The sequence below is a fragment of the Diabrotica undecimpunctata genome, chromosome 9 (genome assembly GCF_040954645.1).
Source record: "Diabrotica undecimpunctata isolate CICGRU chromosome 9, icDiaUnde3, whole genome shotgun sequence".
Taxonomy (NCBI): domain Eukaryota; kingdom Metazoa; phylum Arthropoda; class Insecta; order Coleoptera; family Chrysomelidae; genus Diabrotica; species Diabrotica undecimpunctata.
This window is the reverse complement of record NC_092811.1, coordinates 33,833,630-33,859,626: the sequence shown is the minus strand read 5'-3', so window position 1 is coordinate 33,859,626 and position 25,997 is coordinate 33,833,630. Positions and strand designations below refer to the sequence as shown.

General features: G+C 34.8%; 1 protein-coding gene across 2 annotated transcripts in view; it reads left to right on the top strand.

The window, feature by feature from the left end:
* The window catches only part of LOC140449792 (probable multidrug resistance-associated protein lethal(2)03659), an 83,298-nt gene that overhangs the window by 23,239 nt on the left and 34,062 nt on the right, over window positions 1-25,997 (top strand). For both annotated transcript variants that reach the window (XM_072543145.1, XM_072543146.1), the window contains 4 exons: window positions 9-439; window positions 8,407-8,563; window positions 12,081-12,979; window positions 18,361-18,799. In XM_072543145.1, the coding sequence (XP_072399246.1) occupies window positions 9-439; window positions 8,407-8,563; window positions 12,081-12,979; window positions 18,361-18,799 (1,926 nt within the window). The remainder of the gene's footprint in view (window positions 1-8; window positions 440-8,406; window positions 8,564-12,080; window positions 12,980-18,360; window positions 18,800-25,997) is intronic.

Here is a 25,997-nt window from a genome sequence, read left to right as displayed (position 1 = left end):
TTTTTTAGAATATCACAGCCTTTTATGATAACTCAACTTATTTACGTCTACGAATCCAACAAGATCAACGACGACAAAAGCGATGTCTATATGTATGCGCTATTAATAATCATAACCTCATTCATAACCAACAACATGGCACATAACTTTAACTTGCTCAACAGCCAGATGGCAATGAAGATGAGAGTTTCTGTTTGTTCGTTGATCTATAGAAAAGCCTTGAGGTTAAGTAAGTCTGCTTTGGCGGAAACTACTATTGGACAAATGGTTAATTTACTATCTAATGACGTAGACAGATTCGATAACTCAATTTTTTACTTCCAATATACGTATGTGGCACCTATAGAGATGTTGGTGGTTATGTATTTACTTTATCATAATATAGGTACTACAGCACTAGCCGGAGCAGTGTTGTTGTTGTCCATAATTCCTTTGCAATGTAAGTAATCAAAGAACATTGGAGCACAAAGTACTAGTTACAAATTCGTACACAATAGCACATTCAAATGCAGAAAAGCTAAAAAAAATTAAAGGTGTCCAAGCGTTATTTCTATAAACTTTATAAACTCTATTACGAATGCAAAGTTATTAGGATTTTTACACTTTTTACCTTTTTTTCGTCACAGAGAACAAAAAATTGATATTTCGGCAACTTGTGAATAATTAAACAAAGGTAGAGATTATTTCAAAAACTGAATTCATAAATTCAAATTATAAAAGTCGCAATACCTATCTCTGATTCTAATAAACAAAAATTTTTGTTTTTTTTTTTAATTTGGGGTACTTCGTAGCATAAATCATAAAATCCGTTTAATAAAATTGTTAATTATTTATTTAACCGAATAATTTATTTAAACAATTTAAAATAAATATTTTTTTGCACAATTTTACTTTTCTCTCATTTTTATTAGTACAAAAGGTTATGAAAGAATAGCAACTTAAATAATTATGGATTATCAACATCATCAATCAGCCAATCGCGTCTACTGCTGGACATAGGCCTCCCTTAGTTCTTTCCAGTGTTCTCTACACTGGGCCGCTTGTAGCCAGTTTCTCGCTACACGTTTTATATCATCGGTCCATCTAGTCGGTGGTCGTCCTCAGCTTCTTTTATAGTTTCTGGGCCTCCATTCCATAATACGTCTTGTCCACCGTCTGGCACTGGCTAAGTGCCCTGCCCAGTTCCACTTAAGCGTCGTGGTTCTTTCGATGACGTCTTGAACTCCTGATCTTTGCCTGATTTGTTGGTTTGTTATGTGGTCTTGAAGGCTCACGTTCAGCATTGCACGTTCCATGGCTCGTTGTGTAACTCTGAGTTTATTCTCAGATTTTTGCATAAGTGTTAAAGTCTGCTTATTTTGATCTCGTATCCCAGATATTTGTAAGTGTTGTTTGTTCTATGGTATTATTGTCTATAGTTATATTTCCACTCATTACGAGATTTGTCATAAGTTTAGTTTTCTCTAAGTTTATCTTTAATCCTGCTCTTTCATACAGACTTTTAAGCGAATGTATCATAGAAACTGTATCCTGTAAGTTATCTGCGATTAATACAACACCATCTGCAAACCTTAGATGATTTAATCTTTCTCCATCTATATTGATGCCCATATCTTGCCATTGAGTGTTCTTAAATATTGACTCTAGAGCTGCCGTGAACAATTTTGGTGAAATATTGTCTCCTTGTCTAACTCCTCGACCTAAGCTGAATTTTTCTGTGTCTTCGGGTAGTCGTATACTTGATGTAGCGTTCTTGTAGATGTTTTTGATTAGTGTTGTGTACCTGTAATCTATTCGGCTTTGATTTAGGGCTTCCAGTACTGTTTAAAACGTTACAGAATCAAAAGCCTTCTCGTAATCGACAAATGCAAGAACCAGTGGTATGTTGTACTCGATGAACTTTTCTATTAAGATTTTTATGGTGTGCAAATGGTCATTTGTGCCATATCCTGCCCTGAAGCCTGCCTGTTCCTTGGGCTGATAGAAATCAAGTTTAGGTGTTAGTCTCTTTGTTAAGATTTTCATAAAGAGGTTGTACATATGTGTCAAGAGGCTGATGGGTCTATAATTTTCTAATTTAGTAATATCGCCTTTTTTGTGTAATAAGACTATCAATGCATTGTTCCAGTCTTTTGGAATCGTACCAGGATATAAGCATTTATTAAACAGTTCGCTTACTGATTTTAATAGAATTTCTCCTCCTGCCTTTATTGCCTTAATAACGAGTCCATCATCACCAGTTAATTGTCTTGTGGTCTTTGGCTGGTATAGAGGTCTTTATAAAACTCTCTGGTTATTTTCAGAATGTTTTGTTTATCTATTGTTGCCTTTCCGTCTTTATCTCTCAGCTTGTATATTTCTTTTTTACTTTGTGTGAGTTTTCTTTTTATTATCTTTAAACCTTTGTTCCCTTCTACTGTTTGAGTAATTACATTAGTATTATATCTTCTTACATATTTTCTAATTTCCGCTGAAATTCTTTTATTTAAAAATTTTTCCAATAAAATCCTTTATAAAAAGGTATATAAAAAAACCCCGTCGGGCTATGTTAAAAAGACAAAACGTTTTCGGAATAAGTATTCCATCATCAGTATCCTAAAATATTTAACCACTTAATTAAAAAGAACATGAAAAGATTTAAATTTTGACTAAGGTTAATGTGAAATGTGGTTAATACTTACAATATATTACATGAATGTAGCCACTAAATATGAGGGTAAAAACCCTTTAAAAATTAATATGTGAAGTTTAGTTTACATTATGTCGTGTTTACAAATAGGATGCTAAAATTACCGTTGGATTGGTAACATGGCGACATATGACTCTACATAAAGTTGCAAGTCCTGAGACGGTATGTCTACGAGGACTTTATTAAAGCAACTGATTGAAATGACAATCTCAACAGGTTATGACGGAAGTATAGGAAAAGTATAGGAATTAATATATTTAATGTGAGAGTGTTATTCAATGAATGAAATAAAACTATTGTAATATAAAGTTCATGTAAAAATTGACTTATAACTCAATTATATTAGGCCCTGTATGTCAAAAAACAACATTTGGTACCTGGTAAATGTAAAACTTCTTGAGTTAAACGTTCATGAATATAAATATCTGATTAGGTGTTAACAGACTGAGTGATGTAGTTATATTTTGTGTGTTGACAAGTATATGAAATGGACAAAAATTGATGGTTGGGAGTGGTTTTGTAATATATTGATCGTAATGTACTCAACTTATAACTTGAGAAAAGGCCCTATCTGTTATAAAGCAACACTAGGTACATAGGAAAATAAAAGATTAAGTTATAAGTTGGTAAGTTGAATGAACTGTTGGTCTATATTGACTATAATAGTAAAATAAAATTGTTGTAGGTGGCTCTGTTAAATTTGAGTAAAGAGAATGAAAATTAAGGTGTTTTTGAGAAAGTTGTGATAAGCGGATAGACTACAGAAGGCTGAGGTCCCCAGAGGACCGAAAACCAAACCCTGAGGGAGTTGTGTAGAAAAGAAAAATAAGAATTTCATAATCTGGAAGGGGGATAATCCGTCATCGACAATCCGTTATAATCCGTCATCCCTCCCCCTTCCAGACTATGAAATTCTCATTTTTCTGCAATGTATTGTGATCGTCGATACTTACAGGTTTGGGATGATTACTCTGTAAAGTTTCGGCTATTTTTTATGTATGCTTCTGGCTGATTTGGTGAATTCCAAACTATGCGTTTGCAACTGTTTATCATCTTTACTCTTTCTTTTTGTAGGTATATCATTACTTTAGCTCTTACTGGTCTGTGGTCGCTTCCTACTGATAGTTTATTGAGTACAGTGACATCTTGAATACTTTGCTTTTTGTCTGTTATTATATAATCATATTCGCTCTTAGTTCTTCCGTCTGGACTAGCCCACGTCCATTTTCTATTCTGTTTCTTCTTAAAAAGGTGTTCATTGCATACAGTTTGTGTTGCAGTATATAGCTGGTAAGGATTTCGTCTCTTTCGTTTCTTACTCCGATTACAAAATCTCCGATTGCCACTTCTTGTTCGTCCTTTTTCCTTCAGAGTTTCCCATTAAAATCTCCCATTATCAGATTGTAATGAGCCGGTTCCTCCTTTTTTGCTCTTTCGATTGCCTCATAGAAGGCTTCAGCAAATTCATTTTCGTAATAGCTGGTGAGGGCGTATACCTGGATTATTTTCAGATTGTATCTCTTATTTAGTCTTAGATTTATATACATAACTCGTGGGGAGATGCAGTCAATGCTCTGTATATTTTTCTGTAATTTTTTGTGTACTAATAAACCTATTCTTCCAGTTGTCGATCCTGTTTCCCCTTTATAGTGGAATATATTGCCTGATTTTAGTTTGACCTGATCTTCACCTCTTCTTTTGACTTCGCTAATTCCTATAATATCCCATTTCACATGTTTGAGTTCTTCCTCCAGTTCCGTCATTTTTTCGTCCTTAGATAAGGTTATTACATTATACGTTATTATGTGCAGCGTTCGTCATTCTTTTTTTTATGTTAGTTATTTATGGATTATAGTTATAAATAATATCATGTAACAATAAATTTTACAAAAAAATTTTTTATTTGAAAATCAGATGTCTATCAACATTTAACTATAGAGAAAAAATAATACAACGCCAGTATAGAAGCTTCTATTCAAAAACATAAATTTTTGTTTATTCGAACCAAAGATATTGCGACTTTTATAAATTTCAATTTAAAGGAACCGTTTTTTGTTTAAACTTGAACTCTTAATCTTTTAAATGGTTCTTGTCCTATAAAAAGTCAACATATGCTGTGTCAATAAGTTATATACTATCGTCTGCAACACTGTTGTCTCGGTTTGGTCTACATCATTGTCCTGTCCCGGTGGAGAATTTTCTTCAAGGAACTGTTGCTGTTTGCAATAACCTTTTCCTTATTTGATAACTTGAACTAACAACTTCTATCTTTTACATTTTTGCTTTTTTTTTGTTATATTTTCTTAATATATGGGATTACTCTCTTTCTCTCTCTCTTTTCATTTCTCTGTAGCTTCACAACTCTTTGTGGGTCTTAACTACCTATATGACTTTCCTCCACCTACTTCGGTCAATCATATCTTCTCGCCAGTGGTATATTTTCATGCCATGAAAATCTGTTAGAAGATTATCCCTAAGAGTCTAGGTCTGCCAATGAGTCTCCTGCTGATCGGATTTTTCTTCCTTATCTATTTGATGAGCCGTTTTTCATTGATTCTACGCACGTGTCCTGCCTACCTAAATATCTGGTCTTTTATATCGTTGATCATGTTTGGTTGGTTAACCAAGTTTCCAATTTTTTAGAATTAAAATTTCAGAATTAAAACTATTATCTATTTTATTATTACCTTTAAAAGTAGCCTTGTTATCTTTTTCATTTCTGGTTATCTTAAGATTTTGACTGATTTTGGTTTCATTACCTATTAGTCTTCTTACGTTTCTTTTGCTATGGTTTATCTTGTTCACATAAAGCGAAACAGCATTTTTCTTAATTGCTCTTTGTTTTGTGCGATCACACTCTGAAATATTGATCAAAATTGTCTTTGGTTACATTACCTTCCATTTTTTGCTGCACTTTTGTTGTATAAAGTCTGTTGTTGTTGTATGTCTGTTCTATCTTTCTTAAATTTTTGTTATTTAGTTATTGTTTATTAATCTTCTCTGGATTTTATTCTGAAATAGAGAAATTTCCTATTAATCATTTGGGTAACAGATGAGTAGTTTTATGACTTAAACTAAAAAATAATAAAGCACCAGGAACGGACGGAATTTTGGCAGAATTATTAAAGCATGGAGGATCCGAACTCTGGGAAAGAATCCATTACCTAATAACATTAATATGGACGAAGGAGCAAATGCCAGAGGAATGGACAGTTGGCCTCATATAGCCAATATATAAAAAAGGAGATAAGAGGGAATGCCAGAATTATAGGCCAATTACATTGCTAAATGTAATATACAAAATTCTTTCTGGTATAATCTACAATAGATTATTAGAATACTCCGAAAATATAATTGGTGATTATCAAAATGGATTCAGACCAAATAGAGCCACTACGGATAACATATTCATACTAAGAACGATACAAGAAAAAGCTTATGAATACGACATAGACCTATATAATATGTATATAGACTTTAAACAAGCTTTTGATAGTGTGAAAAGAGACAAAATGCTGGAAGACCTTTGTAATCTAGGTATACCTAAGAAATACATCAGCCTCATAAAAATGACATTGCAGGGTTCAAAAGCCGCAGTCAGAGTAGATGGAGAACTGACTCCCTTGTTTAACATCAACATGGGAGTAAGACAGGGAGATGCCCTATCAACCATGCTATTCAACCTAGTTCTTGAGGCAGTCATCAGAAAATCAAATCAGTACAAATTACTGCATATGCAGACGATGTAGCCATCATTAGTAGGAATAAGCCACGACTAATGGAAGTGTTCAAACAAATTGATCCTGAAGCAAGAAAAAGAGGTCTCAAAATAAACGAAGCAAAAACGAAGTATATGACAGTCAAAAGAATAACTGACAATGAAAATAATATCACAATAGACAACTATACTATCGAACGAGTGGATGCCTTTACATATCTCGGCACAGAAATCAATCAGAACAACTCCGTAAGTAGCGAAATTAATGCACGTATTTCCAGCGGTAATCGTACATACTATGCTAATAAAAGATTGATGACATCGAAATTATTAGACAAAAGAACCAAAATGACTATCTACAGAACACTGATTAGACCCGTAGTAACCTATGGATGTGAAACTTGGGTAATGACGAAAAAAGATGAAGCCCAACTCAGGACATTCGAGAGAAAAATACTGAGGAAAGTATATGGCCCGGTACAAGAGGAAGATGGCACATGGAGAATCAGGAGAAACGACGAGGTTAATGAGTTAAATGAAGGTTATGACATTGTAAGATTTGTGAAAAGTCAAAGACTGTCATGGCTGGGACATGTGCAGAGACAAAACGATGCAAAAACAACAAAGAAAATGTTACAATGAAAGCCCATAGGAAGGCGAAAAAAAGGAAGGCCTAGAACGAGATGGTTGAATGACGTGGAAGACGACCTGAAAACAATGAACATAAGACAATGGAGAAGAAGGGCACAAGAGAGATCTGAATGGAAGGACATAGCCAGACAGGCAAAGACCCATCCAGGGTTATGATGCCAAAAGAAGAAGAAGAAGATGAGTAGTTTTATAACATTATAAAAGTATTACATACGTTAACAAAATGACAAAATTATACCAAACTACAAATGGCGTCATTTGTATTGAAAATCAAGAAAACAAAATTTTAGTTTAGAATAAGTACGTGTATACAAAAACAAATAATGAGAGATGAAAGCAAGATAAGTCTGCTTATTGCTATTACCGAATTGATGACTAATAAGTGTATATCTCAACAAATCGAGAAACAATTAATGGCTTCAAAAAGCTATATATTGCTCCTGTTTAAATTCAAATATGGTTGTATAAATTAATCGATACATTTCTCCCTGTAACCACTACAAACCCTATTGCATCGGTCAGGGAATAATGTGTAAAAATTACCATTGAAGTTATCGATAACTCCACCATTATTTTTACCTTAACCTATATATTGTTTTGATTGTTTATTGTAACCATTTAAAATTTGATAATTGCACATAAGAGTTAAAGGTTATTTATCTCACCAAGGCTATTGAAGAAAATATAGTTGATATTAACTTAATTAATATTAATTATCTCGTAATAAATCAATGTTTGTTTAATTAGCCACAGCTTCTTTAAAATATATTTCTTTTTAAATGCATATTTACCATAGAAAAGGATCGAGAGTTCGTTAAATGTCGCGCAAATCTTTCAAATTGTTTTCAATCTACACCTGCAGACTAATTTTTCTATTTAACCAATATCCGAAATGATCTGATCCGGTACCTGCATAATATATTTCCGTGAAAGCGGTATTTTTTTGATGGTTATATTTTTCCTAAAAGATGATAATAAAAAACGTTTTATTGTTTAAATGTACAAACTTGAAGTTAAGACCATTAAAAGATTCATTGAGACTGTTAAAAATAACGTTACTACAATTCTCTATAAAGTGTGGCTTCTTTCCCGGTAGAAACACACTCTTTAGCCAGAAATCTCACAATAAACATACTCTCGGTCTCTAGGTAGGACAAGATACTGTATGTATTTAGCTTAATAATAATTAGATGGCGCCCTTTTTGTTGTTTTCTTTGGTGGTTCTAAAAAAGTTTCATAAACCGATACAGGCACATTATTAAGAAAAGTTGGTCACTCCTAGTTTAAATCTAGAGAAATGTAATAAGTTAGTTCATCTGAGCATATTCTATAACGTCTACATTTTTAGTTTGGCTTGGCAAAAAGACGTCAAAATTCAGGCTCCAAACTGCCAACAGAACTGATGAGAGAGTAAGACTGATGAATGAAATTATAACTGGAATACAAGTTATTAAGATGTATACTTGGGAATATCCCTTTACAAAACTCGTCGAATTTGTTAGAATGTAAGTATCTAGATTTTAAATACTTATTAGTAAGTTTTCATAAAAAATTTTGTAAATAAGTTAGGTGCAATGTGGTCATGTACGGTAATATGGCCATCTAACAAATGTTCTACTATTTTTATGTTTTAACGAAAGGAATATTAATAGTAGCATTGTTATACCCATTAAATGCCGAAATTGGTATACCAACTCGCCATTGTAGAAGCTGTTTTTCAATTCCATAATTAAAAAAAAAAATCTTATCTTGTTCTAATTTTTTTTAAGCCCTTCTCTCTATTCGGATTGCCGAAAATAGGCCTCTTCTTATTCTCGCCATTCATCTCTGTTGTTTGTAAGACGTTTCTACATTGGTCCTGCAGTTCTTTTAATATCGTCGCTTCAGCGTCTCCCTCGTGATTTTTTGGCTTTATATGGCCGCCAATTCCCGATTTCTTTATTCCATCGGCTATCCTCAAAACGTTCGTTATGTCCATCCCATTTCCATTTTAGTTTAGCAGCCTGTTTGACAGCATCGTCTACTTTTGTTCTATTATGAATGTCTTCATTGGTTTTATGGTCTTTGAGTGAGATACCCAGCATCTGTCCTTCCATAGCTCACTGAGTTTTTTTGATTTTCTCCATGTTTATTTTAGTGAATGTCCAGGTTTGAGCTCCATATCTAAGTACAGGTAGGATACAGGAATTAAACAATTTGATTCGCAGTCTTCGAGGTATATTTTTATGTTTAAGTACGTATGAGAGTATTGCGAATGCTGTCCATCCCATTTTTACTCATCTGCTTATATCGGTAGTCTAATTTTCTTTGCTTAACTTGATATTTTGACCCAGATATGTATATTTATCTACGTGTTCTATCTCTGTCTCTTGGATGTTTATAATAGCTTGTTCTAATAGCTTTTGTTATATTAATTGTACTTACATATTTCGTAGACTTTAAAAATCGTGTACATTTTATTTTATTGTATAATTCTTAAGTCCTACAATATCTCACTTTATCTTTGATAATTCTTCTTCTAATTCGTAGATGTTGTATGTGGCTAGCAGTAACTGTTTTTGTTCGTTCGTATCTATTTTGGCGCGTTTTGTTGAGCTTGTGCCTCCCCCAGAATCCGTGAGGCTGACCGGTTTTCCGGTGTGGTATTCTGAGCTGCTAGCTCTACACACCTGGGGTATCGTCCCATTTTGTTTCAAGTTCAACATGTTGTGTTTTAAGGGGTAAATTGGCATTAAAACACCACGCTTGCCGGACGGGTTGGTGAGTGTTCGAAGTATCACAGCCGATTAAATCAGTATTTGATTTTCGCCTACAATTTTGCGGTATCGCACCTTTCAGGAATTATATTCCTCAACCACGGGCCACTAATGATACAGCTGCGGACGTGTGTCATGTCCTCCGTTGATCCGCGGGTACTTATTTCTTCTTCTTCTTTAAGTTCCATCTCCGCGACGAAGGTTGGCAATCATCATGGCTATTCTGACCTTCGAGGCAGCTGCTCTGAACAATTTCCTTGAGCTGCAACCAAACCACTCTCTCAGGTTCTTTAACCAGGAAACGCGTTTTCTTCCTACGCTTCTCTTACCCTCTACTTTTCCTTGAATTATGAGTCTCAAGATGTTGTATCTTTCGCCTCTCATCACATGTCCGAGATATTGCAATTTCCTTTCTTTTATTGTATTTTCCATTTCCCTCTCTCTGTCTATGCTCCTTAACACTTATGTATTCGTGACTCTATCTACCCATGGAATCCTAAACAATCTTCTAAATGTCCACACTTATTTGGCGAGGCCTTATTCATACCTGTCCTGCATATCTACACGTTCTCTATCAGCCATTGGGACGCGCCGTGTCGGCGTTGATTACTCCCCCGCCCAGTCTGTGTTACACAAAGTACTGAAGGACCCCTACTCAGTTTAGCGTCCCTCCTCTACACAAGCTGAGACCGGCACAGACCGAATGGCCTACTGATTATTTATTCATATCAAGCGTTGTCCCTTCTTTTAATACAACGTTAAATTCAAACGATGAAAAAACGCACTTAGTGCATTGGAGACACCTGACGAAAGTAACGGTAACCGCGCGAGGTGCGTTTTGGACAGTAAATGTGTTACTAATAACCTTTTAACTTCGTTTTAAATAAATTTCTTAACTTCAGGGCAATAAAGTATTCTATCACTTACTAGTTCAACAAGGGATCATCAACTTATGACAAATTCAGTGTGCAAGTTTTTGCTGGATTAACGGGAAGGTTTTTTGTGCTTGGATTTAAATATATATTCTCAACAAACTATTTAGTACTATGCATATTTTGAGAGCTATGAACAACTGAAAGATATACTCCCGATACAGAATGCCCATACATAATATTTACAAGAAAGCTACAATGAAAATACAAATAGATGCGAAAACCAAAGCTATACCAATCAACAGAGAAGTTCGCCAGGGAGATGTTATCTCACCAAAGCTATTCACACTTGGACTGGAAGACGTATTCAAAGGCATTAGCTGGGCAGGTAAAGGAATAAATGTTAATTAAAGAAAACTGAGTCAATTGAGATACACTGATGACATTTTAATATTCGCTACAAGTTTTGACAGACCATGATGACGCAACTATTTCAAACTTCGGAAAAAGTAGGTCTTAAGATGAACTTGGAAAAAACAAAAATAATGACAAATACACCGAACATTAGAGAAATAACGTTGAACCACATAAATTTAGAAACAGTAAGCGATTACATCTACCTGGGACAGATAATGAAAGTTAACAAACAAAATTCAAACTGCCTCCCTATACTCACGTATGGTTTACAGACGTGGACACTCACCAAGTCTAATATGGATGAAATAGTAAAGGAACAAAGAGCGATGGAAAGATCAATGCTCGGGGTGAGACTTGTAGACAAAAAAAGAAACAAATGGATTAGAAGCAAAACCAAAGTAGAAGAGGCAGGAGAACATGCTGCCAAATTAAAATGGAGCTACGCAGGACACAATGCCCGAATGAAGGATAAATAATGGAACCACGAAATATAAAAATGGAGACCATAGTTAGGAAATAGAAGCACAGGAAGACCACAAATGAGATGGGCTGAAGACATTAAGAAGATCGGAGGACACAACTTAAAACAAGTGGCGCAAAATAGAAAACACTGGATTGATTTGGGGGAGGCCTATGTCCAAAGTTGGATTACTTAAGGCTGAAGAACAAGAAGAAGAAGAAGAATGCATATTTAAATACGATCTGGATATTAAATATTGTGTTTTTTATTTGTTACATTTCTACGCTATAAATTTTGTTTACAATGAAGATGCCCAACAATAAATCTCATTTTCTGGTAGTGGTTGGAGTAGCCATCCAAAATATTTACATTTAACAATCTATTTTAATTAGGATTTTTTTATAATTGTTTTCTATAATAACAACAAAAGTATTTTACAATATTTTGTTTATCACAAAAAAATTTAAAAGCTAAATTATGACAAAGAAAATGACCTAGAACATGATTTTTTTTTTAGGAAAGAAATGAAGTACATTCGATTTACGTCAATTATCCGGGCAATACTTATGTCTTGCGCTTTGCTGCTCAACAGATGCGCAGTGGGTATATGCATCCTTGTCTACGTGTTAACTGGTAATACCTTAACTGCTACTTACGCCTACGCAATCACATCATACTACAGACTCCTGTATACTGTGACCAATTACTTCCCTAGCGCAGTATCTCTATCAGCCGAATTATATGTTTCCATAAAGAGAATTCAAACTTTTTTGTTGTACGACGAAGTAAGTGCTGAAATTGCTCCACCTACAGAAACCTTTTCGACAAGCAAAGGAAGCAAGTTATGGCTTACTGGAGGTAGCAAGGCGACCCTTAATACAGGAAGTAAGCTTACCTTGAGTGGTGAACCAAGACTTCGAGGCCCTGACGCAAGTATAAGCATTCGAAATGCTTCAGCCAAATGGCTTAAATCATTAAACGAAAATAATTTGGATAACATAAATTTCGATGTCATAGCTGGTAATGTAGTAGCTGTTATAGGTACCGTAGGAAGCGGAAAGACTACCTTACTTCATGTAATAATGAAAGAATTAGAGCTGCAAAGTGGTTCTGTAAACGTCAGAGGAATAGTATCTTACGCCTCTCAAGAACCTTGGCTGTTTGGAGGCAGCATTCGACAGAACATCCTTTTCGGCCAAAAATTCGACCAAAGAAAATACGATGATGTAGTTAGAGCTTGTGCATTGAAACGAGATTTTAATCTTCTTCCTCACGGAGATAGAACTTTAGCAGGGGAACGTGGAGTCACCTTAAGTGGAGGACAAAGGGCTAGAATCAACTTGGCTAGAGCTGTTTACAAAGATGCTGATATATATTTACTGGATGATCCTTTATCTGCTGTCGATACTCATGTTGGTAAGTAAAAAATAATTTATGTAAGTTTTTAAGACATTTTCAATGTCTAATCAGTAAAAAGTGTAAAATACTACTTTAACTTTATTATGATATATGTACGTAATAAAAAGCTATTTGGAATAAACTTACCATTCACAATACACTGATAACAGTAATATTATAATGTAAAACAGAAATGAATTTAAAAAAACACACTAATAGGCAACTTGTCATTAAATTCGCAACTATCTTTCGGTAAAACTTACTCGCATGAAAGAAAACACAGAAAACACGTACATAGGTATAGATTTCGGCCCGAAATATTAATTCCCGATAGTTTCGGGAAATCCCGAAAATATCGGGGAATTCTCTAACGCCGCCGCCATTGCATGTAACGCGACACCTACCGCCTTCATCTGACAGTTTTGGACCTATCAATTTTCAGGTTAAACATATGACATATGTTTGACATTGTTAAATACAGGCGAAATTGACAATTATTAATAATTAACTTTTTAATTATATTTTTTCAGTTTATGTACAAAATAAATGTAGTATTAAAAACTGGGTTTCTCAAAATTCATCATAACATATCTTTTTAACCCCAAACGGAAAAGAAAGGGAAAAATCTAGTACTGGCAAATCAAGTTTTTTACGTGAAAGAGCATATAATTAAAAACAGTAATAGTAAAAGTTATGATATAAAAGCTAAAGTCATCAGGCACTCTGCAGTTAGCTTGAAGTCATATAAAATATTATTTAAGGTAAATTATTTAATTATTTCCTATTTCAATTGCATAAAAATGAGGTTATGTGATATTTACTTTTTTATATTAATAGCACGGATTCATCTTTTTCTTTTCTCTAATTTATATGTAATCTTTGGGAACCTATAAAAACTACACTTACTATTTTTGCTATTATTAGCACAATTAAATACGCAATATGTATTTGCACACATTTTTGATAAAATTTATGCGTAAAAAGATTCCAATTTTGTCATATTTCGCCGCTACGCACGCTGGCATCGTTTCACGGTACCCCTACCATGGTCACGCACGGAGCGAATACATCACAGGGAAAAGCTGCGCTATCTTCTTAATAGCAACTATTTGGCCAGTTATTTTTTTTTGCACTTTGTTTGCTTGGCGTTTTTATTTTATTTTTTTGATATTTATATTTTTATATTATATATAAATTATATTTAAATTATTTAAAATAAATATTATATTTTATATATAAAAGAATATTATGAGAAAAAATTTGATACCGAAGTGATAAAGGAAGACAATATAATCAATGAAGGCGAAGAAAACACAGAGCCAGAGCAAATAAGTAGAGAGGAAGTAATAGAAGGATTATCAAATATAAAAATAGGCAAAGCAGGTGGAGATGATGAAATTGAACCGAAAATGGTAAAATAGATGGGAGAAGAAGGAATAAACTGGCTATGGACAATATATAAAGAGGCGTGGGAAAAACAAACAATCCCTAAAGACTGGCAGAATAATATCATCGTGCCAATATACAAAAAAGGAGAACATGTAAACTGCGACAACTATAGAGCAATATGTCTGTCATCAGTATGTTTTAAAATATATACGAAAATAATAGAGAAGAGACTGAGACAAGAAGTAGAAATGGTATTGGGAGAAGAACAAACGGCATTTAGACCAAGAAGACAGACAAATGACAACATATATATCATTAGAAACCTAATAGAAAGAAGCATAGATACGGGGGGAAAACTAGTATTAGCATTCATAGACCTAAGAGCAGCATTTGACACGATACAAAGACATATTATAGGGTAATGCTTGAGGAAAATAAACGTACCTAATGCATTGATAAAAATTATAGAAAGTACTTACAAAGAGGTAAAAGGAAGGGTACAAATAACAGCGGAAAGATCGGAAGCGTTTAATTGGAAGAGAGGTATTAAACAAGGAGATAGTCTTAGCCCTTTGCTATTCATAATAGTAATGAACGAATTGATAAGAAACACTAGAGTCAGAACTAATCAACTACAGACAATAATAGGTTACCGCAGATTACAACCGGTAACAATAGAGTCCTTAATGTATGCAGACGACATAGTACTAATAGCAGATTTCGAGAATAAAATGCAGAAATTAATGGATATATGGGTAGAACAAATAGAAGAACTAAAATTGGAGGTAAACGAGGAAAAAAGTAAGATAATGATAATCAGCGGCAAAGGAGATAAGGAAGATAATAATAATAACAATCAAATAAAGATAAAATGTAAAAACTCAGAATTGGAAACAGTAACAACTTACGAATACCTGGGAAGTATAATAACTAATGACGGAAAAATAGACTGGGAAATAATAAATAGAGCAAAGAAATCAAACAACTTATATTATGCGTTAGCCCCATTAATGGGAAAAAGAGAACTTGCACGAGAAACAAGAATAAAAATATTTAACACAATAGTGATACCGACTGTGCTCTATGCAAGTGAAAACTGGACAATTCTGGAAAAACATAAGAGCAGGATAAACGCAATGGAGATGAGACATCTAAGAAGGATAGTTGGAAAGACAAAATGGGATAGATTAAGCAACGAGACTATTAGGAGAATGGCCAACCACGAACCGATAATGAACAAAATAGCAAAGAGACAAATGAACTGGTATGGGCATCTAATGAGGATGCAATTCAATAGAATAACAAGAAAAATTTATGAAGAAAAAAACATCGGAAAAAGAAAAAGAGGCAGACCAAGAAAAAAATGGATACAGCAAGTAGTAGAGGCGGAAAAACAAAAATCACTCGAGGAATTGAAAATAATGGCAGGAAACAGAAAAGAATGGAAGAGGTGGGTAAATGGAAATTAAAAAAGCTAGCCCAAATCCGATACCCTGATAGGGTAAAAGGAAGGGAAGAAAGAAAGAAAGAAAGAAAGATATTTTTATATTTTTGGGTAAATTTTGCCATTAACCCTTAACTTGGCAACGTATGTTATAATATACATAATATTTCAAATTTTTTATTTGACAATCAATAGTATTTGAAACCCAGTTCTTGACACTGTATAGTTGAGTATACACTACCGTAAGTAGCCGAGTGGAAATCAGCCCGAAAATTCTTAATTTCGCGCATTTAGTTCTGATGGTATGAATACAGTCTTGACAAAATGGCTGAGCACGCGTGTTGTTCTATCCAACAAGTAGTAAGTATTTATATTAGTTTATTGTTTTTCATTGTACAGTGCTAATTTTTTGGGAACTTATTTTTGAAACATACTGGTTATGTATAAACAAATTTTTGGTGTAATGTAAATATTTTTTCAGCAAATCGATTCAAAACTTTATGTATTGTATAGTATACACCGCCCGATATGGCTTATTTGACATTAATTTTTTTTTCAGACTAAAAAAAAAGAGAATTGATAGAATAATGGATCTTTTGCCTCCAGTTGGTGCTGAAAGCGCCCCAGAGAGTAGTAGTGATGACGAACAAGAGGTATTATCGTAATTTTTTGAAAGAATTCACAGAAGACACAGATGATGTTGAAGAAAATATAACTTCTGAGGAAGATATAGAAGAAGCTGTAGAAATATTACCTGTTTCAGTCAGTAAAGGAAGACAAGCAGCAGCTACTCCCTCAGTAGTGCCACAATTTTCTCCAGTAGTTCAAAAACAAGCAAGTTCTTCAATAAAACGGAAGGGGAAACAAGACGAGCCTTCATTCAACTGGAGGACTGATGATTTTGAATATGAGGTAACAACAGAAAAAAGGAATGATTTTACAAAACCCCAAAATATAAAATCACCTTTGCAATATTTTGGTTCTTTTGACCAAAAAGTAGACAATGATAGTCACATTGTCGTTGTAAAGTGGTACGATAACAAGTCCGTAACCCTATGTAGTTCATATGTAGCCTCCATTCCAATGACAACCATACAGAGATTCTCCAAAATGGATAACAGGAAAATCCACATTCCATGCCCACAGTTAATAAAACACTATAACAGTCATATGGGTGGTGTGGAATTAGCAGACATGTTGATTGCTGTATATAGAATACGCTTCAAAACACATAAATGGTATATGGGCATTTTTTCTCAAATTATAGATTTATCCATTAATAATGCTTGGCTACTATATAAACGTCATGCAGGCATTCTACAAGAAGATAAAGAAACATTCATTCTTTTGAAACAATTTAGAATTAAACTTGTCAAAAGTCTGCAGGCTGGCAAAATAAAAAGAGGACGTCCCAGCAATGAGCACCTCCTACTACCTTAAAAAAAATTAAAAACCCGGTAAAGCCTAGACCCCAAGATGATATCAGATTAGATCATCTGGATTATTTTCCAGTATACGGTGCAATGGGCAGGTGCAGAAATTGCAAAAAGGGACAAACTGCCATATTTTGTAACAAGTGTAATATTAGACTATGTTTAGTGCAGAACAGGAATTGTTTTAAGGATGTTCACATTAATAAATAAATATTTTTGATTCAATTTTGATAGTTCTTATTCATATTCCTTGTCCATCATAATTTGGCAATGTATGATATGCTATACAGACCTATTTTTCGGCCTATTTGGCGATGTATACTCTGGTATACAATACAAATTTTTGACATATAGATGTCATATTTTTTGTTTGTTGTTATAGAATATTTGAATGATGCCCAAACAGCAAACATAACAATTTTCAGATTTTTAGATTCAAAATTAACCTTTTGCCAAGTTAAGGGTTAAGCAAGCTTACGGCGGTGGCAAAGTGCAAGTTGACAAGCGAGTGCCGCCTGGGTGCCACGCTGGGTGCCACGCATCTCTTGCACACCGGCACGGCTCGGCCCTGGCTACGCGGCTGTCGTATCCCTCACAGTCACACCATATTGACCATCATTAAATGCGCGTTGTAGAATATACTAAAATAAAAAAAAAATAAATATATAAATCAAATTATAATATATAGTTAAAACAATACGTACCTTATATAAAACTTAACACTAAACGATGTTTCATTAAGAATCGATGCAAAGCTTCGTTGAAAAGCACATGTAAAGAAAAAAAGAACATATTAGATACCCCACTAACAAATAAATTTTGTAGTATAACTAAAAAAATATTATAAACTAAAAGTCATAACAGCTTTTTACCGTATAAGCAGATATTAAAATTATCTAAATCTTTAATATCAATTTTAGGAAAGAGCGTGACAATGCGATATAGATACTGTCTTATTGGGGTAATTTCTATAGAACTCCCCTTTAACCGAATACATTATAATTTACTGTAGTTTAATAAATGTGTAAACTACGCATATGTGTTTTTAGTATTATATTTTCCAAATAAATAATATATAAAAGTTATAAAGTACACAGAATGAATAGGAGCTTGATTTTTTTATCGTTTTTTAGGAAAACAACTTTTCGACGAATGTATATGCGGTTATCTTAGTAGCAAATGCGTGGTACTAGTTACTCACCAACTGCAATTTTTAAAAAAAGTCAAAAATATTTATCTAATGAACAACGGTAGAATCGAAGTCTCTGGTCCTTACTCACTTTTGAAGAACTCGAACAGTGAATACAGCAAACTCTTAGCGAATATCGAAGACGAAGAAGAAGAAGTCAGACGCAGGTCTAGGATGATTTCGATGAGTAGTGAAAGTGAAGGCATGGATGATGACCTTCAAATTATGAACAAGGAAAAAATTGGAAGTGGTACCATTTCCAAGCGTGTTTATGTTAACTTCGCCAAAGCAGGTGGCAACGTTCTCAAAGTTGTTGCACTAATATTTGCCTTCCTCTTTAGTCAGCTCCTGGATAGCTCTGCTGAGTATTTTGTTTCTATTTGGTAAGTTCGTTTTTATAGTATTCTCCCTGCTCACTTGCTTACTTTTGTTTTCTTTTCTATCGGTACATCAAATACAAAAATAATTTAAGATTGTATTTATAAATTTATTTAAAAGAAGCCTAATCTTTATAAAATTATAATAGCTCTGTGGTCAAGTATTTTACTTCGTAATTAAGCATTCATTGCCAATATTTGAATAAGGTCCAAAAAAATGTAATATTATGTCTCATTTCTATACCTAATAAATAAATAAATCTCAGCTAGATCGAACAAATAGTTCGTAAATTATTCATTTTGTTTATCCCGGAGAGCGATTATTTAAACAATTGTACTGGCCCAAACAGTGACTCTAGAGGTATTTACACCAAATCGCAATCGATTCTTTGAGGCTTAAATTTTAAGATATAGTAAAAAAAATTTAACATTTTATCAAAATTGTTATTAAAAAAATCGTTTAAAAAAAGGCTGACTTTATAGACATTTATAATAACTTTGATATTTTTTGTGTTACGCGTGTACTGGTACAAAAACGTCTGTCACACATTAGAGTTAGTTATATACAGTTCTCTTACATCACAAATCACTCCAATATATTACAATATTTGTTTTTTAATGAACAATAATAGAATATATTTTTTCACAATATTGGTTATATAAGATGATATAATCTGCAATCTTTTAAAAAGTCAATCAAAGCACTATACACATTCGGCAAAATAGGTATCTGCTTGAAGTTACCGTTTATATTATTTGCTAGCATATAAAAAAAATTCTACAAAGAAGTAAGACAACATAAGAAAGGTGCATATATAAGAACACCGAACTTTGTGAGAGATAAAAATGAGCAAATGATTACAGCTGAAAATAAAATAATCGAAAGATGAGCTGAATACTTTGAAAGTCTTCTAAATGTCCAGGTAGACGCGGATGGAAATAAAGCAAATTGTGAGTACCAAACGGCCGAGATAGAAGTACCCCCGCCAAGCCTGGAAGAAATTATCACGGCGATAGAAACCCTAAAAAATGACAAATCCCCTTGACTAGACAATATTGATGCAGAACTGATTAAAAAAGGAGGGCATGAACTTAGAACTAAAATACACCAATTAATGAAAGAAGCCTGGGAACAAGAAATAATACCAAAAGAATGGAGTGGCTGTATTATCGTGCCAATACATAAAAAAGGCAAAAAGGATACATGTGGCAACTACAGGGGAATCTCACTAATCGGTACTATATATAAGATATTAGCTTCAGTTGTACTAAAACGATTACTACCATATACAGAGGAAATTATTGGCGATTACCAATGCGGCTTTAGGCCTGGAAGATCAACAATCGACCAAATATTTACTATCAGACAAATGCTAGAAAAGTATTGGGAATATAATAAAGAAGTACACCAGATCTTCATAGATTTCAAACAAGCATATGATTCCATAGATCGCTTAAAACTGTGGAGTGCAATGATGGAGTTAAGCGTACCAAAGAAGCTGACCATGATTGCGCGAATGTGTGTCAACAATTCCTTTGCACAAATTAGAATAGGAGGCAAAACTTCAAAGGCTTTCGGCATAAGCACCGGACTCAGACAGGGAGACCCGCTGTCCCCATTACTATTTAACCTAGCATTGGAATATGCAATGCGAAAAATCTATACCAGAGTCAAACCAGACATAACTGCCAGAGGGGCAAAGATTATTCTCGCATTTGCAGATGCAGAGATTATGTAGATGCAGTAGCACAGACAACACTGGAAGTTAAGGATATAGTATCGAACTTTGAAGAAGCAACCCTAAGCGTAGGCCTGAAATAAACGAAGAAAAAACTAAATACATGGTCGTATCAAAAAAGGAACGACAGCGAATAAGACAAAACAGTACCATAAACGATCATAATTTTGAGGTGGTCAAAGAATTCAAATACCTAGGAGCAAAAATTACCAGTGAAAACACAGGAGAACGGGAGGTTGAAATACGAATACTGGCGGGGAATAAATCATTCTTTGCCATTCAACATCTAATGAGGTCAAAGCTTCTCTCAAGGCGTGCCAAAATCCAAATGTACAAAACCATAATACGACCAGCAGTGACATATGGAAGTGAAACATGGACATTGAGAAAGAAAGAAATCAATAAGCTATTAGTATGGGAACGCAAAATCCTGCGAATTATATATGGTCCTTGCAGGGACAGCGTGACAAATGAATGGAGGAGCAGATACAACAATGAAATAGAGACTCTCTTCGGGAAAGGAAACATCGTAAGATACATAAAAGCCAATAGATTAAGATGGGCAGGCCACGTGGTACGGAGTGATGACGACAGACCGATTAGCAATGTGTTTTGGGAAAGACCAGATGGTAGAAGATCGACAGAAAGTTCTAGAAAAAGGTGGAAAGACGCAGTCAGGGAAGACCTGGAGAAGATGAAAGTAAGGCCATGGGAAATAATAGCACAGGATCGGAATCAATGGAAGGCAATAGTAAACGCGGCAAAAACTCACGAAGAGTTGTAAAAGCCAATGATGATGATGATGATGCTAGCCTATAATTTCTGTAATAACCACGCTATATCGGTAAGTGTTCTGTAAGGCGGGGGGAATCACAATGTTCAAGCAGGTGGATTTTCGGAAGTCATGAGGTATCCTTGAGTGAGGCGGGTGTGATCTATAAGAAGTCTGCGAATGATGATTTTGTCTCTTCTCGTCATTTTGGGTATCTTGGGTCATTAAACAGTAGGTTGGATCATACACAGTTTTGCATTTTGTCCATTCCAGTGAGTTTGCCGTATTTTTAGAGTTTTTTTTATTTAATAGCGGTTGTTAGATCGTGATGAAATCGAATTTTTTCTAGGCGTAAGTCAAAACAACTTGTCTTGCTTGTTTCGATATCTACGGATTCATTTCCACTGATCCCCTCATGAGATGTGGTCCAAAGATTGGTTATTGGTGTCCCTCTAGTTGTCCCACACCAGATTATCAAGTGATTACCAGTATTTTTAAGAGCTTTAAGAATTCCATTAGGGCAACGGGTAGATACTTTCCTACGATCCCTTTAGAGAATAGGACTACGACCCTGCCCACACGACCCATGCCTTGCTCTCAATTCCTTACTGAGAAAAATGATGTCCCATCCCTTTGTCCTTCCATAATCTAGTTACCTTTTTGTATTCCTCCCTGTTGAAGGACAGCAGCGATCATCAGAAACAGCTCAAGGAGCAGAGGAAATGTTCCTGAACCGGCTTAAAACTGGAATACTACAAGCATGATTGAAGCAGTATGAATGGTTGTGGTACTACGATGGGGAAGGCAACGGTAAAACCACCCCATTATATTTCCCACAAATCTAAATGGCAGACGGAAACAAGAATATGACCCTCAGTCCGAGGCACCCCTTAAATGAGGAGAGTCCCTATAAGGAGAGAGATAAATCCCAACGTCAACTACTATTAAGGTCCAAGGAAGTGGACAAGGAATCCAAATGTGTGACAGGATAGTACGGCATTGCTACCTGGAACGTACGCAGCTTATTTATGTGTAAGAAATTTGCAAACACTGAAGCCGAGTTGAGAAAAATAAAAACATATATCTTGGAGATAAGTGAAGTAAGAAAAGGAAAATTAAAATAGGTTCAGGAAAACAAAAAACAAAAGATGGATACATCTATTGGCCAGGAGGAAACAACCCAGAACATCAACGGAACGGAAATATTAGTAGAGAAGAAAATTGCGCAGTCAGTCATAGACCTCACCCCTTTAAATGATAGAGTAGCAAATTTGCAAAATTAAAATTAAGAACAACCCATAGAAACCTAAATGATATTCAGGTCGATGCTCCAACAAGTGACAAATCAGAGGAAGAAATTGAAAACTTTTGTAATAATATAGATGAAATAATGCAACTGACAAAAAAAGACGAAATTACGATGATTATGGGGGACTTTACCGCTAAAATTGGTCGTGGTGCTGAAGGAGTATACGGTCTCGGTACCAGAAACAATAAAGGAGACAGACTGGTACAATTCTGCGTAAAGAACAACCTGTTAGTAGCAAAACCTTCTTCAAACAACATCCTAGATGGACTTGGAAATCATCTGCAATATAAAGAAAATATACAATTGTTAGAAATCAAATTGACTTAATTTTGCTCAATAACAACTTCAAGAACTACATAAAATCTATTAAAACATATCCTGGAGCTGACATTCATAGCGATCACAATCCATTTATAATGGATTTTTGACTAAAAAGGTTTCTTAAAGTTAAAAGGGAAAAAGTTTTAAGAAAAATAGGCACCTCACAACTAAAAAACCCTAAAAAGAAAAATGAAATAAGAATCAAGATTGAGAAAGAAATAGAAAAGCTAGAAAACTTGGTACAGACAGACGTTAAAGTAACATGGACTGCTCTAAAAACGAAAATAACAAAGATACACGAAGACGACATCGGGTTCATGAAAAACAACAGAAAACAGGAATGGATAACGCAAGAGATCATTCACCTCATGGACGTAAGACGAAAACATAAAACAATCCCAATAGAATACAAACGAACAATAAAATCATTAGAAAATCTCAGACGCATGCTAAGAATTCCATGGATACAAAAAGTATTAAAAGTACAAAAAGTTACCGGCGCGTGAGTAAACAAAAAGAATTACTTAGCATAATCAAAGGGAGAAAAATACAATACTTGGGTCATGTGTTGAGAGGTGAAAGATATGAATTACTTCAAATCATATTGGAAGTTAAAGTACAGGGCAAAAGATCAGTTGGAAGACGCCAGAACTCGTGACTGACAGACCTGAGGAGATGGTTTGACCGCTCATGCACAGAAATCTTTCGTGCAGCTGTTTTCAAAGATACAATTGCCATTTGGATCGCCAACCTTCGAAACGAGACAACTCAATAAGAAGAAGAAGGATTCCATATATTTCTGCAGTATGAATACTACAAGTGTTTTGGAATCGGTGCACAGCTAAGGTTGTTTTTTTGGTACAGACAGCACAGCCAGTATTTTCTCCATTTTTTGAGGTGTCGGTGTACAGAATTTGGTAGTATTGTTTGAGATGTATTGCTTCTTAACCCAGATATTACTACCGTCCTTTTAAAAGGCAGTGTAAATTATGCGTAATTTAGGTTAGTACAGCTACCAACTGATAGATGGCTCTAGATGGAGTGTTTTCAAGAGCCAGCATTCGACAAGTTTTAACGATTTTAGTGCGCGCACATGCTGTAATTGTGAGGTTATCTGTGTAAATTGCCAGGTTTTGGACTACAAAATGGATGCTTATAATTGGAGGTAAGTCTAGAATTAAAAAACTGTTATTTCACGGCATTGGCATGTGGATTATTGTATAATAGGGACTTATGTACGTATATTCTTGGCTCGAATAGTTGTCACGTTGTTTCAAAGGCTCGCCGCTTGGGATTTCATTTTGTTCTTTTAAAAGGACGGTAGTAATTAGTACTACCAACGTGCATATTGTTTCAGGAGGCCTCTCAAATTGCATCAGCTATTAGAAGAGCTTGATTCTGATGAAATCCCAGTCCCTCCAGATGGTTTGATCATATTTCCCCCAGAAAATGCCAATGATGATGTCACCGCCATTGGGACTCCGGCGATGAAGAACTAACTATAATAAATAATTTACCGGGTAGTCAGTTGAGAAAAGATGTAGAACTTGTTTTTGACAACGCGACTGAGTTACCACAAGATTCTGTGAATTCCAGCCTACCAGAAGAAGATTCGGATGATGACAATATACCATTGGCTTTGTTTCTTTCCAAGGAAAAGCTGCCCCATCAATTAGAGAAGAGAATATCTGCACACTGGATTCAAGGAGACTTGTATGAACACCCTGATTGTACTTACTGGAAAACTCAATTTGGACCGAAAATAACTCAGTCGCCGATGGAAATTTTCAATTTGTTTTTTGATGATGAAGTCATCAATTTGGTTACCGAATACACTAACATCTACGCAGGACAAAGAAATCTTTTGAACGACATTACTCAAAATGAGATTCGATGTTTTATAGGCGTTCTTGTATTGAGTGGTTATGTGGTTGTGCCGAAAAGGTACATGTACTGGGAAAATCGTGACGATTCGCACAACGCAATGGTGGTAGCTGCTATATCTAGGGATAGATTTTCCCACATAATGAAAGTTTTGCATGTTTGCAATAACTTATCATTAGATAAATTTGATAGATTTGCCAAGATGCGACCCCTGTTCGACGTAATAAAAAATTTATACAATTTTCCCCTTTAGAACAACATCACAGCATAGATGAGGCAATGGTTCCGTATTTTGGTCGCCATCCCACAAAACAATTCATCAGGGGAAAACCAATCCGTTGGGGGTACAAAATGTGGGTAGGAACCCTTCGTCTGGGATACATAGTTTGGTTTTCTCCTTACCAAGGTAATTCCACTACAATACCTGAACAATATAAAGTCCTTGGATTGGGTGCATCAGTAGTTCTATCCTATGCAGACAGATTGAATGAAGTATGGCCTCAAAGGCGATTCCATCTTATTTTTGATAATTATTTTACTTCTATTCATTTACTGCATGAGCTAAAACAAAGAGGCATATTTGGTACAGGCACTGTAAGGGAAAATCGCACCATGAAATGCCCTTTACCCTGTTCATCTATTATGAAAAAAACTGAACGTGGTAAATACTAGTATCGTCTTGATAAAAATACAGGAATAGTGGTTTGCCGCTGGCATGATAATAATATCATTTCTATTGCTTCCAATTTTGTACCAGTAATGCCTTGCTTCTCTGTAAAGAAATTTTCACAAGCAGAGAAAAAACATATTCAAGTTCCTCAACCAAATATTGTTAGAATATACAATAACTTCATGGGTGGCGTTGATCGCAGTGACCAGAACATCAGTTTATATCGAGTGTCCATAAGAGGAAAGAAATGGTATTTTCCCCTTTTTGCTCATTGCGTTGATATAACTATTCAAAATGCGTGGCAGATTCACAAAACTCAAGACGGTAAACTGGATCAACTTGAATTTAGAAGATCTATTGCAACTAATATTTTGGAAACTTTTAAAAAAGAAACAAAACGCGGACCTTCTAAGCGAAATTCGAATTCGGTAGCCAATTCAAGATATGACGGTATTAATCACTTGGTTCTTTATCAAGAAAAGCAATCGCGATGTGGATATTGTCACAAC